Source organism: Gobio gobio (assembly GCF_949357685.1).
Source record: "Gobio gobio genome assembly, chromosome: 8".
NCBI classification, from domain to species: Eukaryota; Metazoa; Chordata; class Actinopteri; order Cypriniformes; family Gobionidae; genus Gobio; species Gobio gobio.
The window spans coordinates 37,106,982-37,134,282 of record NC_137114.1 but is presented as its reverse complement, the minus strand read 5'-3'; the positions used below and the strand labels follow the sequence as shown (position 1 = coordinate 37,134,282).

At 39.5% G+C, this 27,301-nt stretch overlaps 2 protein-coding genes across 3 annotated transcripts in view; one reads left to right on the top strand and one right to left on the bottom strand.

Moving 5' to 3' along the window:
- dscaml1 (Down syndrome cell adhesion molecule like 1) overlaps positions 1 to 980 on the top strand; it is a gene marked incomplete at its 3' end in the record, with an annotated part of 158,620 nt that extends 157,640 nt beyond the window's left edge. The window contains 5 exon segments of the mRNA XM_079823998.1: positions 450 to 530; positions 533 to 721; positions 724 to 793; positions 795 to 916; positions 919 to 980. Coding sequence (XP_079680124.1) covers positions 450 to 530; positions 533 to 721; positions 724 to 793; positions 795 to 916; positions 919 to 980 — 524 coding nt within the window.
- Positions 981 to 13,085: 12,105 nt separating this feature from the next.
- LOC307130672 (uncharacterized protein) lies at positions 13,086 to 26,050 on the bottom strand. 2 transcript variants are annotated; one of them, XM_079823770.1, is made up of 4 exons: positions 25,869 to 26,050; positions 24,539 to 24,652; positions 14,479 to 14,521; positions 13,086 to 14,367 (listed from the first exon to the last, which is right to left on the bottom strand). In XM_079823770.1, the coding sequence occupies exons 1-4, from the start codon at positions 25,920 to 25,922 to the stop codon at positions 14,258 to 14,260; spliced, it is 321 nt and encodes a 106-aa protein (XP_079679896.1). In that variant the 5' UTR covers positions 25,923 to 26,050; the 3' UTR covers positions 13,086 to 14,257. The 2 variants fall into 2 exon arrangements, with proteins under 2 accessions (XP_079679896.1, XP_079679895.1); XM_079823769.1 differs by having other exon boundaries at positions 13,086 to 14,391; positions 25,869 to 26,042.
- Positions 26,051 to 27,301: the final 1,251 nt, after the last annotated feature.

Sequence of the window (27,301 nt, the reverse complement as noted above, 5' to 3'; positions counted from 1 at the left end):
TATATATAATTTTTTACATTTTTAATAATGTTTACATTTTTATTAATTTCTAATACATTCTAAACAATGTTTATAAAAACAAATAAATAATAATAATAATATTTTGTATTATTTATTATTATTTATATAATAAATATAAAACGTTTTTTAGTTGTTTTTGTTTTCGCAACTGTTATCATTTTAACTGTGCAATATGGTCGTTTGTTTAAAACAGTTTAAAATAAATATTTTCTGAATTTTCTATTTTTTATATAATTTCTAATGTGATATTATAAAAATAAATACTATAAAAACAAATTAATAATAACTATAATTTATAATAATTTGATATTTCTGCAACAGGCTGTGTTTTATGCATCGTTGCAACAAAATCTCTGCATGCTAATAGATATTCATTTTAAAAACAATATTATAGAACGGCCTAACTGGTACTTCCTTCTGTCCTGCAGGTGAGTACTGTAACCTCCCCCTCTACATGAAGACGGACCCTTTCTTCCGGAAACAGGCAGAGCTGCACGACCCCTGCCCTGTGGTCCACCCCGCGAGGCCTCCATCCGGAGCCTCGCCGCCCGGGCCTACCACACACAGGGCCGCCACATGACATTAGACCCCTCCAAGCAGCAGGCTCTGACGCTGGGCCACGGCGGCCTGAGCAGCCTGACCAGCTCAGGGCCTCTGGTACGTCGGGCCCAGCCTCAAGCGGGGGCCGCTGGAGCTCCAGCATCAGCTCAGGCACGGCCACCCTGCCCCAGAGGACTCTCACCATGCCCAGCACCTCCTCCACCTCCTCGGCCCCCAAGCGGGGCGGTCGCCGCTGGAGCGGGAGCCAGTGCAAGCTCCACGGGAGGCAGCGGCCCGACGCCCGGCAGCTCCAAGGTCGGGGGATCCAGAGACTCTCTGCTAGAGAGCAGCTCGTCCGCTTGGGCAGACTGCAAAAGCAGAATGCTGGGGCATACTCCAAATCCTACACTCTGGTGTAGCTCACATGTATACTCATACAGTACGTTCACACACACACCTGGAGTCTGGGCAGGGGCGGAAACGAACAATGGCGGGACAGGGGTCTCTCTCTTTCCTCTCTTTTACCTTTATTTGCTTTCCTTTTTTTATTCTTCTGCTCAAGCTTTTTATCTGGCCTTCTCCAGGATTAAATATGCCAAACCCCCGGACCCTTTTCCCTAATTTTGCCTTCTTTTTGTCTTGAGTTGTATCCTTTCTTTCCCCCAACCCCACCCCCACTCCTTCTCTCTGTCAAAGACACCTTGGACCTTATGCACGAAATGCTTTCCATGTGCACTTGTTCATTTGATTTCTCGACTTCAGAAAATAGGAAAAAGCGGTTTTAAGAGATATATTGTTTCGCATTGACCCGTCTAGATGTTTTTAGGCTGTTGAAAAAGTGTCTCTTTTTTATGTCTCTCGCATAGCTTCATACTGCAACGCATTGCCTCGGAAAGCTTATGCATAAACGAATCCACCACGGTGTTCACCTTCCGCCCCTCCTGGTCCACATCGGTCTGGAAAAACAGCTTGAAGACGAAAGTCTCAACCAGCCTGAATCGAGTCTTTGGGATTTTTTTTCATGCAATTGATGACACAGTATAGAGTGTTATTGACTATTTTGTAAACAAACAAGAAAAAAAATCAAGAAAAAAAACGTCTGGAGCCATTTTCACAGCGGATGTATGGTTACTGTACTTTTATTTTTTGGTTCGGTTTTCTATTTTCGAAATTTTGAACTTTAGCACTACGGAGGGCCGGGTGGATCCACTGAGCTTTCTCAAGCTTGTGTATGTGTGGTGTGTGTGCATGTGTATGTATATGTATATGTGTAAATATATATGTATACATGTGGCAAGCACACACCTTTTAAGGGACCTCTCAACCAGGCCTACGCGCTTCGGAAAGGGATCGGCTTGGAGACGCCAAGTGCCACCCATTGAGCTACACGGTCTAGAGTTCATCTGAAAGGGGGACAGCATGTTGGGAGTATGTAAAGGGTAGACGCATCTCCCTTCTCGTCTCCCTTGGCTGCCTTCGATAGGAAAGAAAGGCTCTTGTTTTGCTGTTTGTTTGTTGGTTGGTTGGTTGGTTGGTTGGTTTGTTTGTTCGATTGTTTGTGTTTGATGCCATATACTTATTACCCCTCCTTCCCCACCCAGACCTCCCCCAAAAACGTCACCACTTCCTCTGTCTCACTGTGAACGCCTAACAGCCTCTCCTAGATGGACAGAGCGCAGGCAGAAAGGTGGGAAGAGGGCAGAGAGGTAGGGAGGAAGTAGAGGCAGACGGGCCCGTGAACAGAGAGGGAGAGATATCTGCCGTCGCTGTGTAGCTTTTCTGCGTTTGTTCATCGTTTCTCTTTATTCTTTGCTTTCCTTCCCCACACGAAGACTCTAGCGGTCACTCCTATTTGAAGGTCTTAGAGACTCTAGCTTTAGGTAGCGCGGGGGTGGATGAAGGAGGGAATGAGTGAAAAGTTGGAGGGGAAGGTTTCAGCCCCTAAATGGATCGAATATCCTCTCAATCCTCCTTCGTTCGCTCAGTTTCCAAAGCAAAGCCCCATCACAGAGAAACTTCCAAAAATCGACAAACTCTCCCAATGATTTAAATGGAAAAAAAGTACTACATCAGGGCTCCTGCAATACGAAAGAAAAAAAAAAAGAAAATATATTGCAATGTTTGTTGTCAAAATATATACATATATATTTCTATCTAAAGATATAGTAAATATATACGTGGTGAGAGCAGAGATTTAATGCCATATCTAATTGAAAAAGAAAAATTTTATTTTAAAAAAAGATTTGAAGACAATCGCTCAGTGGGAGGTGCAGCAGTAAGCGAGAGGAGGTGTCGATCACGAAACGCTGAGACAAACGGGTAACATAACTAAGAGAGATTGAAAAAGAACGGCAGAGGGTGTGTTTCGACATGCCGCAGCAGTCGCCGTGTTGGGAATTCTGGGAAAAGATTCCCAAACTGACTTCCTGTCATCGTTATAATCAGCCGGGCTGCATAGTGCAACATGCCTGTCTGGCATGTTGGAGATATTTATGAACGTTTCCCAACACACTCTCTACAGTTGCTTGGAAACAATGGAAATTTGCCACTGCAACTCCAGCTCGTAGATGGACCCACGACATCTGTGAGTGCCATCTGAATCCATGCACCATCTCTACTGCCCAACGAATAGTATAAAATACCCACAGTGCTTTGAGAGCTTTCCGTCAGGCCCTTAAAGAGACAGTTCACCCAAAATGAAAATCCGGTCAGCGTTTTCATGTCGTTCCAAATCGTATTGATTTTATTTCTTCAGTGGAGCACAAAATAAGATATTTCAAGGTTTTTTTTTTCCATTCAATGAAAGAAGGGGTGATGCAATATACCGGTATCGACGATAACCAAAATATTGATATCATGTTAACACTTCACATAATATCTTAAATATTCCAATGCCTGGTTGACACTCAAACTTAGTAGGTGGCGGTATTGCACCGCAACGCTGGTTGCCACCCATCATAAAATGGAAAAAAGAAGAAAGTGCAGTGTGCAGCTACTATTGCCACACCATGGCTGCGTTTCACTCCAAATTTGTACTTGCTAACTTCCCTCCGTCTCAATGAGTGCCCTCTACTGGCGGAACTCTTGCATAGGGTTTAAATAGAACGGACTAAGCCCTTGATCACTTGGAATTCACTACGGAGCTGATTTATTATTAAAACCCCTTTTTTACTTATGAATTTGTTTTATGTATAAAATCCTATAGGTAGGCTATATGAGCTGTTGGAGAAAAATAAGATTATACAAACAAAAGAAAATATCTATAGTATAAACTTTGACTGTGAACATACACTCTTAAAAATAAAGGTTCTTTGGCGAGGTGTGTGGTTCTATGAATAACCGTAAATATCCAAAGAACCCTTCCACTGCACAAAAGGTTCTTTATAGTGAAGAAAGGTTCTTTAGAATATAAAATGATTTGAAAAAAATGGTTTGTTAAAGAACCTTTCCCAAAACGGTTCTTCAGGGAACCAAAAATGGTTCTTCTATGGCATTGCAGTGAAAACCCCTTTTTGGTTCTTCCTGGCACCTTTATTTTTTAGAGTGTAAGGTAGCCACAAGCATTATGCGATTAAATCTCAACAAAATTAATATATTATACACTATGATTAATTCTTCAAATAATTAATATAGGCCTATCATACACTAGTTAACAATACACGTCACAATCTAGTTGAATTGTGGGATATAGAGCTGCTTGAAGTGTACATCGAAGTATACTCGCTCCCTCTGTCAAAATCGAGGGGACGAGGGCCTATAAACTTACCTCGCCCACTCGAGTGGAACTCACTTCAAAATGGTGGAAGGGATTCTCCCGAGGGGAACTGCTATGTCTAAAAGCGGAGTGGAACACTCACAAAATCATGTTGGAAAACGGTGCTATATAGTTCTAGAAAGTGGTCCTTTGGTTTGTAATCATAGGGGAACCATTTTAAGTGCTGTATAGCACCAAATCTTGGTGCTTCAGCGGTTCTTTAAATGACTGAGGTGTTTAAATGACAGAACCTGTTATGATATGGTGCTATATAGCACCAAAAGTGGATCCTCTATGATTACGAGCCAAGAACTACCATTTTTTTTAGAGTGTACCAACAAATTTAGTTCACCATTGTGGGAGTTTTCTTTCAAAAGACGGCCCAGTCTGTGGGTCTGAGTGTGTTTTACAGAACAGATGAAGCACAAAATAAAGTTCAAGATGAATTTGATTGATAATCTTTTTCCTCCCAAAAAATGATATTGGTATTGGTATAATATCGCAAGGGTAATCGCGTAGTTAAAATCTGATATTGTGACAGGCCTGAATGAACAAAATTTGAACCCCAATGAATAGCCCCCATTCTTTCATGCTTCAAAGAAGAAAAGAAAGTCATAAAGGTTTAGAATGACAGGGGAAAATAAATGACTACAAATTCAAATTTCTGGGTGAACCGTCTGTTTAAGGTGAGATCGCTCCTGTGATTTTAACAATTCAAGCTTTCGGCATGTCTGAAAGGTCAGATCTTATATATCAGGGGAAAGATCGCTACATTTATATTTCTTGGTGACTTGGAACACGCAACCCCTGCAGACTTCAGCACAGGAAATAGCACACATTTATAGTTTGTTCAACAGGATTCAGCATATCTCATGTTAGGAAGCCTTGACGCAACAAATCCTAAGGGACAGAATAGGAACATGTCGTGTTGGGTTTAAAATGGAGCTGATTGAAAGATAATATATCTGTTTGTGGCATATGAAAAAAAAAAAAACATCCATTTGACTTACCAGGAGATGTTTTATTGGTGGCTTGATGAATTAGGATCGTTACAGTGTATCCAAAGCTGTGTAAGGTAAATGCATTTGAACGCCCAGATCTAAACCAATCTTGAGATAGAGTTGCGAAGAATGTGGACTTGTTTTAAAAACAACGAAAGAAGTATGTGTTCCTCTTATTGCTGCTCAAATGCCCACTGACTGGGTTTTGTCCGTCTGTTTGACGGCAGACGTGCCCAGTGCATTTTGCCATGAACGTTTCATTAGGATTAGACCAATATCTATATCAGTATTCATGCCTGTTCAGGTGAAACATTTTGTGAAAATATTCCCTTGACCACCCCAGAAAGCCCTCACATCCCATGGTTTTTCACATGTAAAAGACAGTTGCTGACTTAAAATGAATTATATATTTTTTTCTTTTCTTTTTTTTTTTCTTTATTTATAAAAAAATATATGTATCCAACTTAGTCCTTTGTTTGATTCTATGATGATTTATGTTGAAAGAAAATGCAGTTGTGTTGCGCAATGGGGCAGGCCTGTTTAGCCAGTCGAATCAGGGACCCCCAAGCTCCAACCAATCACAGGAGAAGCTGTGTGAATACTGGGCGGAGTCGGGAATAGAACTCCATCCCCACACGCCTGTTTCCCCGCCCAAATGATCCGATTAGCCCCTTTTCATCAACCAATAAAAAATTCCTGCTATACCCAAGACCTCCCTGTCAGCATAATTTCTAATCTACAAATAAAGACTCTTGTATATATGAAACTGTTTTGTATAAATAATTACTATTTTCGACATCTCCATTAGCAACCAGGGCACAATTGTAAGTCTGGTTAAAGGTATAACTTTAAATGTGAGGGGATTAAAAAGACAAAAAAAGCATAAAATCTAACAAAAAATACTTTACACCTTGAGTTTTGAATGGGGCACAAAAACCCAGACCAGACGTCTGGTGTTTGATTTATCTTTTCCTTTTTATAATTTGTCTTATGTTTTTATTCATTTATGTTGTCGGTTGTTTTGTTTGTTTTTACTTTTGTTTTGTTTCTACCTTTTGGTTAACTTGACGAAAAATGGCATTGCATGCTCTGAATATTTTGCTGGTTATTAAAAGAAAAAGGAAAAGGAGACAAATAACTAAAAGGGGGGAAAAAAGTTTAAAAAATGCGGAGGGGATTCCTAAACTTTTATGGAAAAGTTGCTTCAATTTGCAATTGCTTGTGTTTAAATATACAGTTTTTTTCTATGAAAACAATACAAAAACAGAAAAAGAGTACTCCAACACCTTGTGCAATAAAGCTATCTTTCTATGAATGGTGCCTTGACCCTTGTGTGATTTTTATTTTATTTTATATATATATATATATATATATATATAGACTAAATATTTCCTGCATCACTGCTATCTATCTATCTATCTATCTATCTATCTATCTATCTATCTATCTATCTATCTATCTATCTATCTATCTAATCATCTATCTGTCTGTCTGTCTGCACTGAAAAACAATGTAGGCTACATCGGTTGCACATGTTTATTTTAGGTTTTTTCAACATAATTTATCTACGTTGTTGTTGCCTAATTTATGTATGTCAAATGAACATGAATTAATGTTGTCTTTATGCTTTTTTTGTCAAGTGACATCATGTTAATTTAACATAACTTATGTTTAAATGAACGCTTTATCCGTTATATGCAGTGGTGTTTCAATAAATACAATCATAATAAAATAATCCTGATAAAATGAATCCTAGAATTGGTAAACTAACTGACTATATACTGTATATATATCTCACCGCATAATCAGTTGTTCCACAAGGTGGCAAAACTGGACCGGGCTGTTGTTTCACAGTATAAAATGAATCTAGAGAGACAGAGCAACAACAACAACATAATAACAAAATACCATGAGATACTATGAGAGAGCCACAACTTAAGTTTAAAAGACTACAAAGACATTTTATTTCATAACATCTGAAGAAAAATAACGCGGACACTGGACAAAGATGAAACTTTGTAGAGCGCATGTGTCGAACTGCCTGTGTACAGTATAAATGCTACGGGTGACTGCACACACGTTGTATATGTAAAAAAAGATGTAGCCTATACTTTGGCCTTAATAATTCATCTCCAAAAACAAATTACTCTCAACATAATACAATAAAAATAATGACAGCAGTAGCGGCTCCTGGCTCCTTTATAAACATTTTATAAGCTTTATATCCTAATCGCTGAACGCATCAGACCCACTTTTGACAGAATTCTAATGTCCTTGCGTTATTACAGCCTGATGGTGGCGCTCTAATGATGATTGACATTAGTACACATGACAAACTTATGACATCTTAGAATTGCCTTAATGTAGTAATTGCCCTAAAGGTGCACTGTGTAAATTTTAGCGGCATCTATTGGTGAGGTTGCAGATTGCAACCGCTCACCCCTCCCTTTCGAAGCACATATAGAATCTACAGGGGCCAACACAGGACCAAGATGACAGCAGAGAGTAGCTAGCGCTCTGTAGAGCAGTTTGTCCGTTTAGGGCTACTGTAGAAACATGGTGGCGCAAAATGGTGACTTCACTGTAAGGGGACCTGCGGTGTGTGCAGATAGAAATGGCTCATTCTAATTCTAAACCACAGTTATGTATATTATATTGCATTTCTTTCAATAAATCCTCATAAATATTACACACTGCACCTTTAAAGTCATCTCTAGAACAAACATAAAAGAAACGCAACAGAACCACTGTATTTAAAGGCTATTCACATGGGCACGTTTAAATTAAAGTGTTTATATTTCCATTAATCGGATACTCCACATATATGCCAACTAGTTACTGCTTTGAATGATTGTTTAATCAGTAGAAATAATTTGATCACATAAACCTTATGGAGGATTAAAAGATAGAATTTATGCATGTAAGATTTCGTAACTTGTATCACTGACAAGATACTGTAAGCCACGAACAAAAAAGAAAAGACTTTTCAGTTAAGTGTGACTGCATTGAACTGCTTATGTTCTTCACTTACCTCCTGCTTTACGATCCTAACAATCTAACCCTTTTTGTTTATGATCCTAACAATCTAACCCTTTTTGTGAATAAAATCCTGTTCAGTTCATCTCCGTCATCTCACCTCCTGTTTTATGACCATTTAACCAAATGTAGTTAAATGGTAGCACATTTAAAAATACTGTATTGTGTACTGTACTGTATATTGGTTTATATTGTACAAAGTATAGCTAAGTAATATCAAAGTATATTTGTATATTGGTATTGAATACAATTATTGAATTGTTACAAAGAGATTTTTAGTATTTGGAATAAGCCAACGGTACTGAGCATATTACCTCAAAAATAATATGCTGTATTCATGTTCATGTATTCTTGTCTGTTTTGAAGGCACTCACAATCAATTTGTAATGTACTTATAAAGTACACTTTAATATCACTAATTAAGCATGTAATTAGTCCCTACACTAGTGCATACACTTCAAGTGTACAATTTAGCACTTAAAAGTGCATTAAACACACTTAAATGTATGCTTTACCACAATTTAATTACAACTAAAATATCCTTAGTACAAAATTAGTTGTTAGAAAATAGCACACTTTAAGTTAACTAATAATTAACACACTTAAAGTACTTATAATTAGTCTGGCTGCAAGTATAATTAGCATTTTTTTTTTCACCAGGGAAGGAACCCAAACTCTATCAGGTGACAGAACGGAGAGAATTTTTTTTTGGAGAAACCAGGCTTTTAGTTGGGGGGCAGTTCTCCTCTGTCCTACAAACGAACACGGTGTGATTATGATATCTCACCAAATGAACACATAAAATCGACAGCACAAATTGTAATGAGCATTACACCACATCTTACCATCTTCTTCCAGTCTGAAGGCATGATGTGTTTGGTTAATGCTGATTGGCCAACACAGTGGTCAACAAGAAGCTCCGTTCACCAATGAGAAACCTTTCGGCACGCTTATTTCTCCAACCTACAACTATCCCTGTCTCGAATAGCGCTGTCTGTGTATCAACTGTTTGGTTACCCCGTCAAAGTGTACACACATCAGCATTACAGTCACCAACAGGGATCAGGGTCAGTCTGTATAGACCACATTCACAGCAGCACCATTTTTAACGGGAATTAAAGAGAGGCTGTGAGGGATAGACATACATCTATTTAGTGGGTTGTACTGTTATTTAATGTTTTTTGATTGTTCTGCTGATGAAACACTGCAGAAATACCTTTCCAAAAAAATTCAACAGACAAAAATCTCCTGACAAAATGAGCTTTGGAAAATTGTAATATCTAGGAGCTTTATATACCGCTTTTTACAGTGGGTGCCATTGAAAACACAGTAAGTCTATCCCTTACCGCTTTGCTTTCATACCTGTTATGATATTGTTAATATTACACTATTAAAAATAAAGATTCTTATATGGTTCTTTGGCGGGGTGTATGGTTCCATGAAGAAACTTTAATATCCAAAGAATATTCTTTAGACTATAAAATGGTTATAAAAAAAAATTTATTTAAAGAACCTAGCACAAAACGGTTCTCCAGGGAACCAAAAATGGTTCTTCTATGGCAGGGGTCTCCGAACTCGGTCCTAGAGGGCCACTGTCCTGCAGAGTTTAGCTCCAACCCCAAATAAACACACCTGGAACAGCTAATCAGTGTCTAACAAGGCCCTAGTAAAACACACATTAACTGGTTCAGGTGTGTCTAATTGGGGGTTGGAGCTAAACTCTGCAGGACAGTGGCCGAGTTTGGAGACCCCTGTTCTATGGCATCACTGTAAAAACCCCATTTATACGCATTTATATCTCGCAATTCTGACTTTATAACGTCTCGGTTACGTATGGTAACCCACGTTCCCTGAAGGAGGGAACGGAGACGTACGTCGGACGTACCGACGAATTGGGATCACTTCAGGGAGCCCCTATCAGCTTCGAGATATAGAGAACAGGCCAATGGGCCATTGGCGTGCGAGATTTGCATCTCCTCCTTCAGGGAACGTGGGTTACCATACGTAACCGAGACGTTCCCATTCAGTCGGTCACGTTCGACGTACGTCGGACGTACCGACGAATTGGGATCCCTTATGGAAAACGCCATAGTTACTACCACTTCCAGCGCCCAGCGATGAGCCCTTCAGACCCCGATCTGATGCGGGCGGGGAATTCACGCAGGGAGAGTCCAAGCTGCTGTTCCGCAAGACCCATTCAGCTGACTGTATTGGATAACGCTGGGAAAGCGTGCCTGTGAAGGCCGCTGCGGAAGCCACATCATGCCCAGAGGGAGTTATCATGTGGAGAATACACGTATGGGCTGGCCGTGGGTAGCACAATATACGGAAGTCCCAGGGGTGGCCCCGGCCAATTAGTGGAGGGGGACAACACGTACCTGGGACGGCAGAGGAGACTCTGCTGAGGGAAAGACACGGGCTCGCCGTAGGGAGCAGTACCGTGGAAGAATACACATATGGGACCGCCGTGGGGGTCACTACATATGGAACCCAGCCTAACACAAGTTCCACCAATGCATACGAGTGTTAGACCTGGCGTCGAATGCTCCGCCACGTCCGACTGCCGTGGGTTGCGGAGGACTCAACAGGGTTCGCCGATCCGGGGAACTCGACTGGAGCAGAATAAGCGCAAGCATTCATCTACCATAGGGGAGGGAATGGCGCAGCAAGCCGACACTAGAACAGGCATTTCGGTGTTACTGACTATGGGAAGTGAGCACACAGGAAGAAACCGGCTCTACACGGAGGCTATAGAATCTAGCGAACGTGTTAGGTGTCGCCCAGCCCGCAGCTCTACAAATATCTGTCAGCAAGGCGCCACGAGCCTGCGCCCAGGAAGAGCCAACACCCCTAGTGGAGTGGGCTCTTAACCCGAGCGGGCAGGGCACGTCTTGGGACTCATAAGCCAAGACGATGGCATCCACTATCCAGTGGGCCATCCTCTGCTTGGAGACAGCCTTTCCCTTCCGCTGTCCTCCGTAACAGACGAAGAGCTGCTCTGAGGTCCTGAAGCTTTGCGTTCTGTCCACGTAAGTCCGGAGAGCACGGACAGAGAAAAGCTAGGGCTGGGTCTGCCTCCTCCGAAGGCAGCGCTTGCAGGCTCACCACTTGGTCCCGGAAGGGAGTAGTGGGAACCTTGGGCACATATCCAGGCCGGGGTCTCATGATCACATGAGAGTTACCGGGCCCGAATTCCAGGCACGATTCGTCAACCGAAAATGCCTGCAGGTCCCCTACCCTCTTGATGGAGGCCAACGCAGTCAGGAGTATTGTCTTTAACGACAGAATTTTCAACTCAGCTGACTGCAGAGGCTCAAAGGGTTCTCTCTGTAGTGCAGTTAGCACCAGAGTTAAGTCCCAAGAGGGTATGGAGGGAGGACGAGGTGGATTTAACCTCCTCGCCCCCCTAAGGAACCTGTCGACCAGATCGTGCTTACCTAGAGATTTCCCATCTACTAGCTCATGGTTAGCGGCGATAGCGGCAACATAGACTTTGAGGGTGGAGGGAGACAGCCTTCGCTCCAACCCATCTTGTAGAAAGGCAAGCACAGATCCGATCGAACATCTTCGGGGGTCTTCTCGGCGAGAAGAGCACCAATCGACGAACAGGTTCCACTTCAACGCATAGAGGCGCCTCGTAGAGGGGGCTCTAGCGGAAGTGATGGTGTCAACTACCGCTTGCGGTAGGTCACCTAGAACCTCCGCGTCCCGTCCAGGGACCAGACATGGAGTTTCCAGAGGTCTGGACGCGGGTGCCATAGGGTGCCCCGTCTCTGAGTCAGGAGGTCCTTCCTCAGAGGAATGGGCCAGGGAGGTGCTGTCGCAAGGAGCACTATTTCCGGGAACCAAGTCCGGTTGGGCTTGCATTTCTAAAGAATGCTTTCAGCACCTTGTTGAATCAATTCCACGTATAATTAAGGCAGTTCTGAAGGCGAAAGGGGGTCAAACACAGTATTAGTATGGTGTTCCAAATAATCCTTTAGGTGAGTGTATATATACACCATATATAATTATCATAACAGCACATATTAATAATCTTACAGGACCAATAGTAAATGGTGAATTAGGTAAAAAACGAGAACACAGAACAGTGTTGTTAGTAGAGCTCCTTCCTGGTCTGCACTGCTGCTTCATGCTTCACTGTAGCCTTTTTTCGGTGCGTGCAGATATACTCAAAGACTCTTGCCAATGAAAGTGAAAGTGACATGTGAACGCCAAGTATGGTAACCCATACTCAGAATTTGACCTCTGCATTTAACCCATCCATGTCAGTGCACACACATTATGAGCAGAGTAGTGAATAGTGAACACAAACGCACACACACACACACACACACACACTCACACAGCAAACCGTGGACACACATACCCAGAGCAGTACTGGAATCAGATAAAGATTCCTCCTTGCTTCCAAGCAAGCATACTTCATCCTGGTTATGCAAAGTGGCCATCTGATATCAGAAACAGTCAAAAGTTTATCAGTGAACGAAACCATAATATGAGCATATTATATATATATATATATATATATATATATAAAATATTGTTCATTGAACATACTATACATTCAAAACATATTTTTTATATATTCATTGTTTATATTCCGATTTAAGGCACTATTTCTTGCTTCTTTTGTTTTCTCTATAAGGTGGTGCTAGAATTATGCTATTACTCATTTTATGAGTTCTCCACTTGCACTAGCTCACCAGCAGAGGGAAGAATGACTACATCTTGGAGAGAGAACTTGGGTTTATTGAAGGTGATTGTGCGTTGCCATGGCAGTTTATAAAAATCGCTGGTAAATTATCTGCTATTTCACAGTTGAAAAATACACATTGCTTTCTGCAGACTGTCAAATGACAGATTTTCACATTGCTTCCCACCTAGGCTCACTTCACTCAATCACCTAGGCACATAATGTAACAGAAATGTTACACAATGTAGATTAACCTAAAACGATAAAGACAATAATAGTTGTTTGCGTGGGTTTATTTAGGTATACTCTCTGGGCACAATTGTCCCCAGTAATTTGACAAAAACTCCTGTTGGGGACATCCAAGCAGGCTGGGGAGTTCGGCGTTATAGTTCTGGTTCTGTTGGCAAACACACCTTGACAGAATTACATTTTGCAGTAATTTTGAATCACACAATATTTTTTGCTTTGTTTAATGTTAACACAATTCAGTGCATCTGTTTATATTTGCTTGAGAAAGAAATGCAAATTTGTATTTTTCTGTTGGAGAAACATTTATGTTGTGACATTTATGTATTAGCAGAGCATTTAGTTACAGCATAGTTACAACTACATGGTATTTACTTAAATATTTTTTATATGTTTTGCATCAAATCCATAATAAATAAAATGATTTTTGATGACAATTGCTCTTGACTTTATTTACATGTGTGACCTTGAAGGAATCCAACAATAACCAGATTGAATTGCTTTCATATTGTGGTGCTTTATTGAATACATTTTTATGAAGTCATTTGTAACTGTAACGGAATACACTTTAAAAATGTCTTTAATCTTAAAATATTAATCTTATATACAAAATAAATATATGGTTTGTCCTCATTTAGATGGAGAAGTAAACGTGTAGATTCCTGTGATATTGTGCATGTAGTCAGCATGTTTTTTGAACAAATTGTTCGCATTTATCTTAAAGATCTTCTTATCTGCGAGTGTTTGTTTCTGAAGTTTGTGGCATCTTTTATCAGCAATGGTCTGACATGTTTGTAATTTTCTGAATGTTTGTGTTTGTGCAGGTGTCACGTAAATCAAAATACGTGTCCTTTAACATTAATGAAGACCAGTTTTGATTGTGCACAGTTGCTGGGGTTATAAGATTCAGAGAGAAGAATACTGGGTCTTGGACACTGCTGGCAGTTTAGCCTGGTTGACCTTTCATTTGTGGTCTTTCTGCTTCTTCTGCTGGTACTTCCTGTACTGGTTCTGAATTGTAGACGCCGCCTTGTCGGCAGAGTTTCCGGTGTGTCCATTACTGGATGAAGAGTCTAAAAAAACATGGAAGAGAATAGCTAAAATCAAATATTTTTGTGATATTCATTTGTCTTATTTTTGGTTTTATTTTAGATTACAATTATAATACTTAAGGTAATACTTACGCTTTCTGTAAACTCCTATGCTGTTCCTTCTCTGGCCCTCGTACTACAAAGCAAATAATATAGACACATTTTTTGTTTTGCTTTATTTGTCTATGACTTTATAATATGCATCAACAACTATAAATAAGCCATTTGTGGGTTCAGTTCTCAGAAAATATAATCATTGCGGTGGTATCAAAACATTGTTTTGTTTATTTAAGTATTCTGACCAGCCTGGCATAGCAACAGTGTTTGAACCAATGTTGGGAGTTTGTGGGTGGGACACACTTTTTTTCAACCAATTTTTCAGTGGTGTTGGTTCCAGAAGAGTTTTTCCATTGGGATTTAACAAAGTATATATATATTTTTCAATATTTAAGTATTTTGAGAGAGTGGGGCGACTTTAATTACATCATTTGTGATGTTTTATGAGAGTGGGCATTCCCTGTGAAAAATATTTTTGTGCGATTCGCTCCTTGTGACTCTGATTGGTGAAATTTTCTGTACAACATCATGGCTATTCAATCACATCGTGTATAGAGTCGATGGTTGGGCTTAACATAATGTCGGCAGAGTTACCGCGGTTCCGCAAGCTACTTGTAAACAAAGAAGCTGGCGAACAGCAGTCTTTCGAATTAGCTTTGGCTGCGACTCTGGAAGACGTGGAGTTAAGCTTTTCTTTGAGAAAAGAACAAAGAACGACACTGAAGTCATTCTTAAGAAAGAAAGGAAGATATGTTCAGAGTTTTGCTGACTGGATATGGCGAAAATGTCATCTATCAACACCTTCTTCGTTGCTCTGGTTGGTTGTAGCGCTATCCTATTGTGTGCAGAGGGAATTTGAAAGACAACCATTTATCCCGCCCCTCGGATTGAGCCCTGCCAATGCTGAGTTCCCAGACCCAACATCTTGATGTGGGTCTGGCTTGTCAGGCTAGTAGTTCTAAACATATCAATACTCCTAAACCTAACCCTACCCATAAGTTATCCCTAAAATCAGAGGGAAAAGATAGGTGAATAACACTGATGTAGAAGCCTGGTTGTAAGCCTAAACTTGACAAACTGTAAACTTGTCCCTCAAATCTGATTGGTTGATTGGATGTTGTTCCAGGATCAATAAAGATATTGATCCAGGAACATGTTGTACTTGGTGAAATCAAGTTCACCCTCTGGACTTACAGTAGGTCTGTCTTTAAACATTTATGAGTTATCATTCAAAATCAATTTCCATATGGAGAAAGAGTTTTTATTTTTGGAACCAACTATACACTCTTAAACTATACACTCTTTAAAGGGATAGTTCACCCCAAAATGAAAATAATTTACTCACCCTCATATTATCCCAAATCTGTATATCAGTTTTTTATTTTTATTTTATTTTGTGGAACACAAAAAAATACTTTTTGGAAAGAAGTTGTTCCAAGTTTGATTAAAGTATATTGTCTCCTGATGCAAAATTATTTAAGTTTCAGTCTGTTGCTCACATTAGTACCCTATTACTTTATAAAGACTTGGGCTATACACCGATCAGGCATAAAATTTTTCCTAATATTGCGTTGGTCCCCCTGCCAAAACAGCTCTGAACCGTTGAGGCATGGACTCCACTAGACCCCTGAAGGTGTGCTGTGGTATCTGGCACCAAGATGTTATTTAATGATCCTTTAAGTCCTAAATTGCAAGGTGGGGCCTTCATGGATCGGACTTGTTTGTTCAGCACATCCCACAGATGCTCGATTGGATTGAGATCTGGGGAATTTGGAGGCCAAGTCAACACATTAAACTCGTTGTTGAGCTCCTCAAACCATTCCTCAACCATTTTGTGGCAGGGTACATTATCCTGCTGAAAAAGGCCACAGCCACCAGGGAATACCATTTCCATGTACATGGTCTGCAACAATTCTTAGGTATGTGTCAAAGTAACACCCACATGGATGGCAGGACACAAGGTTTCCCAGCAGAACATTGCCCAAAGCATCACACTGCCTCCACCAGCTTGCCTTCTTCCCATAGTGCATCCTGGTGCCATGTGTTCCCCAGGTAAGCGACGCACACGCACCCAGCCATCCACATGATTTAAAAGAAAATGTGATTCATCAGACCAGGCCACCTTCTTCAATTGCTCCGTGGTCCAGTTCTGATGCTCACGTGCCCACTGTTGGCTCTGTCGTCAAGCCAGCAAAATTTGGCCCTTGTCAAACTCACTTAAATCCTTACGCTTGCCCAATTTTCATGCCTGTAACACGTCAACTTTGAGGACAAAATGTTCACTTGCTGCCTAATATATCCCACCCACTAACAGGTGCCGTGATGAAGAGATAATGTTATTTACTTCAACTGTCAGTGGTCATAATGTTATGCCTAATCGGTGTAGTGTCATATGGACAACTTATATTGCCCTTTTTTGTAATTTTAGGCTCTCAACCTTTCCCATATAAACCTTTTTCACTATATGAAAAGAGAAGCTAGGGCATTATGCAAAAATGTAAAGACGTGAGGGTGAATTAATACTGAGAGTTTTCATTTTGGGAGAACTATCCCTTTAACAAGATTTAGAAATTTGCACCATCTGAAAAATGCTTTTATACGTTGCTTTTACATAACTACTTTGAGGTCTTCGAAAGTGCCAGTGCATCCTTATGTCCTTGTACGCACAAAAGCATCAGCCATGACAGTCTTATCACGTGTCGCCTATCTGTCTTTCTTGCTGGAATGTGCGAGACATGGTGGCCCAGACAGACCACGCAGGTGTGAGACATCTCTGACATTCCACACATGCCACTGCAGCGGGTGACTGTGCGACTTTAATGTGTTCATGCCGTTGGGGCATGTCACGGTCCTTATGGCCGTGGCTCTACTCTGTGGACCCACGTTTTCACTAAAATGGACCATGACTATTTTCAGAAAAAATTCAGTATGATAGGAAATGTGCATGACAGTGTCTGAGAGTATTTCTTGGATGCTTTTAATTGGCCGATTTCCCTTCAAAGGCACTGTATGACCCGTGTGGCCCCCACATAACACGAAAGTTTGATCTCGTACCAAGTATTTGAAGTCATATTGGATGGCATCTGGTAATGGCAAACATTTATATCTATTTCAGTCAACATGCTACAGTACAAATCCCTTAATTGGCCGATTTCTTTTCAAAGGCACTGCGTGACCCATTAATAAGCTTTTGGTTAGGGACTATGTGGCCGTACATTTAATCGAAAAATCTGATCTCGTACTGAAGACCAAATAGTTACATCATATTTGATGGCATCTGGTTATGGCAAACAAACCCCAGATGAACATTAGTCCCAGCGGACTGAAGAGCTTGAAGAGCAAAGAAAGTGCACTGATGTCATCACTTGATTAAATTGCACTTTGACCATTTTGCCAAAAGGAAAGCGGCTTTGCTCTCTTTAGTAAGGAGACTTTTACTGGGGGTTGTCCTCGTAATTAGTGTCTGTGGTATGCTTTGGATAAAAATGTCTATACGCTCTACTCTTTATATCATTTGAGAAAGTTAAGGATCCAAATGAAAATTCATTATTAGTGAAATATTAATGTATGTGATAATTAACCATTGATTTGTAAATTAGGTTGCTGTTGTTTAAGCAGAAACTCGGGGATTCTATACAGACTTCATTTCTAGAGACCATACTGCATTAAGACACAAATCCTTCTCCATTGGATTAAAGGCACCTGAGGGATGCCCAAGCCTAGATTTTCTGAGGTTAGCAGAGAGTGGACTATCTGTGTGTGTGTGTCGGCCTTGAACGGCACCTAGTAATGTCTGACAGTCACTGGAATTAAGACTAAGTCATATTGCGCAACTTCAGTAGAAAGGATGCAACAGCTAGGAATGTAAGGTTAAAGGATTAGTTCGCTTTAAAATGAAAATTACCCCATGATTTACTCACCCTCAAGCCATCCTAAGTGTATATGACTTTGTTCTTTCTGATGAACCACACTGTCCTCCAAAAAAACGACTCTTATACGTCCTTATTACGACCTTTATTTATGTTTTAAAGTTATGCTAGCTGACATAAAAATAACGACAGTGTTGTGTTACGTCTTTACCAATCAAAATGCGTGTTCATTTAAATGCAATGGGCCTCATTCATGAATCATGAGCAGAACAAATTTGTGTGTAAATCGCTCGTAAATTTTCGGATTCACGAAAATGTTCGTATTTTCAAGATGTTAGTTGGTACGAAATAAATTTACACCTGCTCCCTACCACGTGTAAATGGTGCGTAAAACATTTGAACGTTCTGTGTTCTAATTTAGGCAAACTGACGACATTGCATTTTGATGCACTATGTACCATAATAATAATATTTCAAGAGTTGATTTGCCCCATCTTTTTTATTATCATTTTTTTTATTTACTGCTCAACGTTGGGTAATAGACAGTGCTCGTCCCTGTCACTTTTTACCAAGCCGTCCAATCACAGTGGAGGAAGGGCGGAACAAAAACTACACCGACCAATCATCCTACTGGTACACCGACTGAACAACAATAATGGAGAAGTTAATACTGCTTTTTACGGCATTTTTTATATTCAGTAATATTCTTCAAAATGAGATACTAGTAACACATAATGCCATGGATATTCTGTATCATATTTATAGCAATCAAAGTATCTCAGATGTAAAAACGCTGCCCTTGCAAATCGCATTCAAGCGCCACCAGCTGGCCGTTTTCAGAAGAGCACCAGGTGTTTTTTAGCTGGCTAAAAATGCTTTGGTGGACGCACGATAATTTAATATTTATTGCTAGGCATATGGTCAGTTAGTCTCTTTAGTATTTATGCAAACAACTGGAGCCAAACCTGAGAAAGAATTCCAGAAGTTTCCACAGCGTTCCTGGCCATGTCATTTGCCGGTGTAACTCATGGGCAGGGATTATGCTAATTATGAATGAGCGTGCACACGCATCCTATTTACGAATGTTTGGAATTCATTAATATATACACTTTTAACTACCGAATCAGTGGTACACGAAGCATTTGTGAATCTGGAGGAGAGTTTTCGTAAAGGTCCACTTTACACGCAAATTACTCCGAATTTGCTCATATATTTACGAACGTTTCATGAATGAGGCCCAAAGTGTGGACTTTTTTTACCACCATTTGTCATATTTCCATTTAGAAAAAATATTTTTTTAATAACAACTACATCCACCCCACCCCTAAACCTACTCAGTGATTTATAGCGCATAATAACTTTATGAGCACATGCGTTCCCTGGGCTCGAACCGATGTTTGCATGATCACATGATTACATGATGTTGTATTTTGCAATGCTCTATCAATTGAGCTACGCAAAACCCGAAATATGACGCAAATAAAAAGAAACAAAGCTTTAAAATGAAAGTGTCCTGCTGTCGTTAGGGGCGCAACTTTAGTAAACGTTCCTATGGGTCGTATTTCTGGGAAGTGACAAACGACGTATATAGGCGTATTGGTTGGAGGACATGTTGGATGAAAATAATCGGAGATAAATTAATAAATAACCTGGCTCTTCCAAGCTTTATGACGGCAGTGATAAGCCACGGCTCCAGGGGGTTAATAAAGGCCTTCTGAAGCGAATTGATGGGTTATGTATGAAAAATATTCATATTTAAAACTTTATAAAGTAAAATATCTAGCTTCCACCAGACCGCCTTCCATATTCAAAGGAGAAAAGATTAACTGGCGCGACGTATCACGGATGTAGCGTAAGCTTTTTGAACTGCGAGAGGCATTACACTTTCTGTGTATGTTGAATATTTTTCTTACACAAACCCATTGATTCGCTTCAGAAGGCCTTTATTAACCCCCTAGAGCCGTGTGGAGTATGTTTATGATGGATGGATGCACTTTTTTGAGCTTCAAACTCAATGGACCCCATCACTGCCATTATAAAGGTTGGGAGAGCCAGGATATGTATTAATATACCTCAGATTGTATTCATCAGAAAGAAGAAAGTCACATACACCTTGGATGGCTTGAGGGTGAGTAAATCATGGGGTAATTTTCCTTTTAAAGTGAACTAATCCTTTAAGTTCACATGGAAAATATAGTAAGAGCAAAACCTAAAAATAACACCAAAGCATTGAACAAGGGCCACCCACCTAAATAAGGGCAACATTAAAATTCTCATCTCTTGGTCCACCCACCAACATTGCCCTCTTTCACCTTCAGATCTTTTCAAAGCACAGTGCAACTTTTAAGATGACTCTCATGAAGATAAAATTCACCTCAAAATCAAAAAGAATTTATGGATATCACTTTAGTTTAGGGTCCAATTCTCACTATGAACTAGTTGTTAACTTATTGTGAACTTATTAGCATGCATATTACTAGGATATTGTCTGTGTATTAGTACTTATAGTGCACATATAAATTTTTTATTCTGCATGACAATATTCTACATCCCTTAATCCTACCCAATACCTAAATTTAACAACTACACTGAAAAAAACAGGAAAACACATGTTGTCCAATTTACGTAATCGTATTATTTGTGATCTACGCAACAAATTTGTGTTTCTCTTCTAAACATGATTTCATTGCTTTCGATTAATGTAATTCTCTAAAATGTGCAATCTACTAGATTAAATTATTTGGGGTGAATGTGAACCAATTAAGTACTCGAAAATGATTTTTGCTGAAACTGTAGTTCCCAGCATGCTTTGCTTGGGACTTGACGACTAGAGTAAAATTGTTGAAATTAAGTGTTATTTTATGTGTTTTTGGGCAAAATGAGAAAAAGGGGGAGACTTTATATTGTTTATTAGTGTTTAATGTTTAATTATGTTGGAATTATTCGAACCATTTAAATTACACTGGGTTACCATAGTGGAGAAGAGCGGAGCAATTGGTTAGGGTGAGGACTGACTCAGCATACGTCATTAAAGAGCATTTCACACTTAGCACATATATGATGTGCTATTGCTGGCAAATATAATGAAAGCTACTGAGTACTGTGTTATAGATCAGTTAAGTGACAACGCAAATATACAAAAATTAACATGTGTTTTGATTAAAGAAGCTAGATCTTTAGCCCCCGTGTGCACCACTGTTGTTAGGGAGCCATATTAAAATCATTGTGAGACTACTCAATTCGGTTACTTAAAAATAACTTAATTCCATTATGTTGAAATTATGTGAACAAATTATGTTTGTTTAACTTAATTGAATCATGTGGAATCGATGTACATGATTAAATCATGTAAATCCAACACACCATTTTTTTCAGTGTACCTTACTAACTATTAAGTAAGGAATAATTGACGACGGGCCGTTCAATTATTAGAATGATAATGAACACCCGAGGTGGTGATGCGGTCACGACGCGAAGCGGAGTGGCCGTTACACCTCGGGTGTGCATTATCATTCTAATAATTGAACGGCCCGGAGTCAATTATTCCGCTTATGCTACGGTTACTACACCTCAAGACATCGATCCGATTATATATTTAAAGGGATTCGTCCGGTTTTTGTACTTAAATCGCTATTGTGAGTAGGACTATTTCTTCCGCGTCTCATCCAACGGCTCTTTTGCTAGTTCCGAAAGAGAGCGAGAGAGAGAGAGAGAGAGAGAGAGAGGCTACCTCTGTGCGTCTCTAAACAGCGCTGTTATTACCTCGCTATAGTGGAAAAAATGTCATGTGTAGACAATGTAGACATTAAGTTGCTACACTATATAGGCCTATAGGCTAACTGATCAAATCATCAGGTCAGCGCTGAAAACACCTTTTTGTGCAAACTGTAGTGTATGTGTGCGAGCACATGTGATTGCAGTAATGAGACAGAAAAGCTTGTGAATGTATATATATTCATTTAATTATTATTAAATCGTTGCATTTTCTGTTTTTTTGCTTGTTTTTTTTTTGGCAAAAATGAATGAAACACAAAAGGCCTTAGGCATATCTATATTATTTGATGTACCTGCAATACTGTAATAACGCGGAAAAAAATAATGCAGCAGGCCTACCAGCTGTATTATATTTACTTTTTGATTCATGCTACAACTTTATTTATCTAGACCTACATGTTTTATTTATTGAAATTAAACTGCACGCTTCCGTTAATTGTAAAATTAGACATCGAAAATGGCAGATCAAGGGAGCAGGGAGCTGTGTAGTGGAGATTGTCTTTTCCTGTTGGTCCCGGCCTTGATTTTCTGTGGCGTTTGAATTTTTGTTTCCTGAGAGGATCAGGCTCCATTGTTTTCTTTCTTCTGCTGAAGGTGCCCAGTAGCTTCTCAGGCTTGTTTCACACTTGTGCCCTGTGACAGAAATGATTTGCCTGCTCTCCAGCCCTGCTTCAGACAGTATTTGAACTGCTGTGCTTCTTAATGAATGGTTGGTGTATCTTTTGGATAACCCCACTGCCTCGCAGATGCAAGGAAGCATATTTCTGAGGTAGTTCACACCCATGGGTTCGTGAGAATACCAGAACTCTCGCCTGTCAAGCTCTTCCTGTGTCGCTTTCAGAGGATGAAGATAGAAGGATGTGGCATCAGGTGGGCATTTAGTGAGGTACTTTTTGAAGCTTTTAACTGGGCAAAGGGGGTCACTTGTGTTGGCAGACATGAATCCTCGGTAACAGTCTTTTTTGGGATCGTTGGGCTTTTTGTGGTTTTTTGTTTCTGCATTATAAGACAAGCAAACACATTCACCTCCATTTTCATCTTTTTTAATAACGAATGAATGCTGTCTTAACTCTCGATTTCCCTCACGCCCCCTCCTCGCCAGGTTCAGCTGAATGTCAAACCAGACCTTGCGAACCAGTCCGGCTGCTGTGTCTGGTGACAGATACGGAGAGTGACGAATGCACTGTATTTCAGCAGTGGAGATGGGAGGATGATGAGTACTGACGTCTTTCCCAGCCTTTCGAAACTTTTTGAGGATGGCCCTGAATACGTCGTTGGATGACTTAAATTCCGATTGACCAATGATGTTGTATTTGGATATATAGCGGTTCAGTCCAGCTCTAAGGGAAATAAAACTTGACACTGAATACTCTGCGCCGGATGCGTTTCGGACAGTGGCATAGAAAGCTCGCAGCAGGGTATTTAAAGTGGATGCCCCCTCTCTCTCTCTACCTCATCCAGAGACGTATTTTTGGCTTTAAGCCAGTCGTTAAACACATTAACTGCCCAAGCTGTTGTTTTTTTGGTGTTTTCTTCGTGTTTTTCTCCCTCGAGTATGTCTAGCTGTTCTTCGCTAATCATTTTATGTCTTTTGTTGTTGCCGGCTGTCTTTGATGTCCGCTTCCGTTTATGTTGTTCTTCATCTGGACCGTCTAATACTCCTGCCGCCCATTTGTTGAACGTTTTATAGTTCCCGTAAATATTAAAATTAACTTTAGGAAAATCGTCTGTCATGGTGTTTTTTTTTAGTCCTGTAATTTCCGTTATTACAGTTAACTATGCGAAGTGATATGGAACTGTAATGCGGTCAAGAGCTGCCTGGAACTACGTTCGCTGTGCGTCTCCCAGAAAATAATTGCACACCTCAGAACGTTCATCAACCAATCAGATTCAAGCATTCAACGGCCCCGTAGTATAATAAGCAGTAATTAGGAGTGTATTGAGGAAAATCAGTTAATAGTTAGTTAATAGTGAGAATTGGACCCTAAATTAAAGTGTGTTGAATTGATATCACTATTTTCATGATGAAGAACACATACTCACTAATAACTATGACTTTTGCCTCTATAAACTCATAATTTACTTCTTATTAATCGTGTGTTTAAGTTTAGGTATTGGGTACGATTAAGGGATGTAGAATAAGGTCATGCAGAATAAGGAATTAATATGTACTTTATAAGTACTAATAAATAGCTAATATCCTAGTAATATACATGCTAATAAGCAACTATTAATAGTGAGAATTGAACCCTGAGATAAAGTGTTACCAAAAAAAAAATAGCATTCTCATCACTGTCCTTTCTGGACATAAAGACAGCATACATTTTCATTATGCAAACAAATAATTTCTTATATTTTTCTTTTGATTAGGAGGTGAAATATGACTTGGTGGGTTTAGAGTTTAAGCAGTCGTGTATTGTAGGTAATAGTTAAAAAAAAGTCAGGTATTTCACCTCCTCTGAACGACTTCCTTTCCGAGTATGGGAGACGTTATGGACCTGCCATGGCAGGGGCTGAGACACCACATACGGAAGAGGCTCCGGTTGACGCACCCACCGAACACCCAGCTGAAACAGACACAGCAGGATCAGTGTGTGTTGCATGATTTGAGACCACATTTAGTTTGACTCATGATGGGTCAGGATCCTGCATAGTAATCTGCAATTAGAAAACATCCATCTTGTCCCCTGTGAATTAAATCACTTTTGTGGAATAAGCAGAAGTCGTGTCAAAACGTAAGTGATCTAGTTCCTGCGGTCTCATTCACATCGTTTATTAAGAGTATTATGGCCCTGAATTGCAATGTCACGCACCCTAATACCTTACTGTGATTGAAGGATGCTGTATCTTCAAAAGCCAGAGATGACGTGTGAACTTGAAGACTTTTCATATAACACATGCCATAATATTTTTTTAAACGCTTATAAGAAAGTGCTGTGGGAATACAATGGTACAGTGTTGTACCATTTCATATCATGGAACTAAATGATTACAATAATGTAACATGGTATCATTTAAGGGTGTTTCATCAACTATAGGCACTTTTGTGTCTCTGGCAGGGGTTGATTTTTATTTTAAATATCAGTTGGAATATTTATTCTTGATAATTAATTTCATTTCATTTATTTTAAAATGCGAAAATGCCTTGATACTTTAATTTATCCCAATCTGAAATGTAAAAATGGCTCATAAAATGCTATTACAATCATGAACTAAAAGTAAAAATAAGCATAAATCATAATATGGTTCATAAAACATTTTGTATGAAAAAATATATATATATTTTTTTATAAAAATGATGACCATCCCTCAGTTGTGACATCATTTTCACCCTGCCCAACAGCAAAGGGGAGTAATGATAATCCTCCTGAACTGCATGTACAGTATTCTGGACATTTACATTACATTAAACTAGTGAGAGTGTGTTAAGAGCGGCCCACAATTGAAGAAACACCCGTAAAAATGTACTCAAATAATACCATGGTGTATGTCCATAAAATGTTTTAGCTCTTTGTTTTTAATGTTGAAACATGAATTCTCCTTTTATCCATATGTTATAAAACACTTGGAATAGGTACTCTCTCATTTCCACGTAGTCAACGAGAAAGTGTGATATTGTCCTCTGTCTTTTCATCATATTCGTCCATCTAACATTTTTGTCATAGTTCATTCGTCTGGCATACGAAAGATTGACAAGAATCTCAGTCAAATGAATGGCTTTTGGCTGGTATCTTGACAATTGGCGACAAATGCATGGAGATGTAATCTAATGAGCCGCCTTACCTGTTCAGCCACTCTCATCAACATGTACATGGCTGTTAGCATTGTCACCAGCATTTTGAAAGCCTTCTTTGTGCTTTTCTTCAGGTAGTCCTGGGCAGAGCACGTCAACCTGCGGTGAAACTCGGAGAAGTCAAGGATCTAGAGCTGCATCTTTCTGTTCAGCCAGACACACTCACACGGCTAAGTCATTTAAAGAGCTTTGCGTTACAGAAATAGGAGGCAGGTAATCTTTTCCTATGCGCACATGAGAGTTTATCCCTCTGGGTAGAGCTTTAACCTCATCCTGAGCCAGACATTACACTTTAACTTGAATTACATGAGCTTGACTTAAGAACATAGCAACCACTGCAAAGTGCTAGAAATAAAGGCAAGGACCATTTTCCTCAGATATTTTCCTTCATATTTCACTTTGAAAATTATATTTCAATGCTTTTGAGTTTTGCAAAAAATGTTGCATTCCCCAGACAAACTTTCTCATACATTCTCACTCAAAAGTATTGCGTTCCCTGAGAAAAGCATTGAAATTCTCTCCATCTCATATTAATTTCATCATCATCGGCATCGCACACGTTTTTAATGCATAGTTTCTCAGAGGAAAGCAAAAAAAAGGATTTTTTTTCCTTCACCATGCCCTTTAGGGGCCTCCATAAAAAACATAAGGCCAATTCACATTGCACAGAAAAACACCAACAAATGGGCCGTTGGGTTTAGAATTTTATGAAAAATAATTAATGTTTACACTGCCCACACAGACACCAACAATTGAACATGATCCAGTCAGGTAAAAAAAAAAATCCCGACCAACGTCAACAGACGGGGTAACACACTGATCCGACAAAACCCAACAAGCGTGTTTGTTGGTGTTTGTCTGTGCAGTGTGAATTGGTCTATACATTTTTTCATTAAATCAGGACATGTCATTAAAACTTTTCTTTTTCACATCATAAATCACAATTGTAAACAAGTATATCTGTAAAGTAGATGTTATTGAAGTGCATGAATGTTCAGAATCTCTTCCTTTATCTCTAACTGGAAAGATAAGTCAAGGTATGATGTCAATAATGAAGTCATCACTCCTGCATGGAAGCCAATAATGTTTATAACTACAACAGCACAATCCTAATCTATATTATAGATATTTTCACATTTGCTTCTTGGCACATTATTTTGGATTCCCAATTCTGCTAAGCTGATTTTGAGTCTACAAGATCCTTTCATTTTGTTGTGTGTATTGTTGTCTGAAATATCAAAACAAGTGGCATATGCAAATAATAATGTTTTCTAAGATAGAGTTTGAGAAGTGGTCTAGCAGATTAACCAAATGTTTTTTTTAGTTTTTTTTATTAAAAATGTAACACACTTTTTTTGTGTGAAATGTAATACAAGAAAAGTCTATTTATGCTTAAAAATAAATGCATTCATCTTTAAATTGA

What these genes read in the sequence shown, in the direction of transcription:
- LOC307130672 (XM_079823769.1), bottom strand. Translation starts at nt 25,922, where the DNA reads ATGCTGGTGACAATGCTAACAGCCATGTACATGTTGATGAGAGTGGCT. An exon ending in TGATGAGAGTGGCTGAACAG is followed by an intron (nt 24,653 to 25,868) that starts GTAAGGCGGCTC and finishes TGTCTGTTTCAG; the next exon opens with CTGGGTGTTCGGTGGGTGCG. An exon ending in AAGGAAGTCGTTCAGAGGAG is followed by an intron (nt 14,522 to 24,538) that starts GTGAAATACCTG and finishes TTTGCTTTGTAG; the next exon opens with TACGAGGGCCAGAGAAGGAA.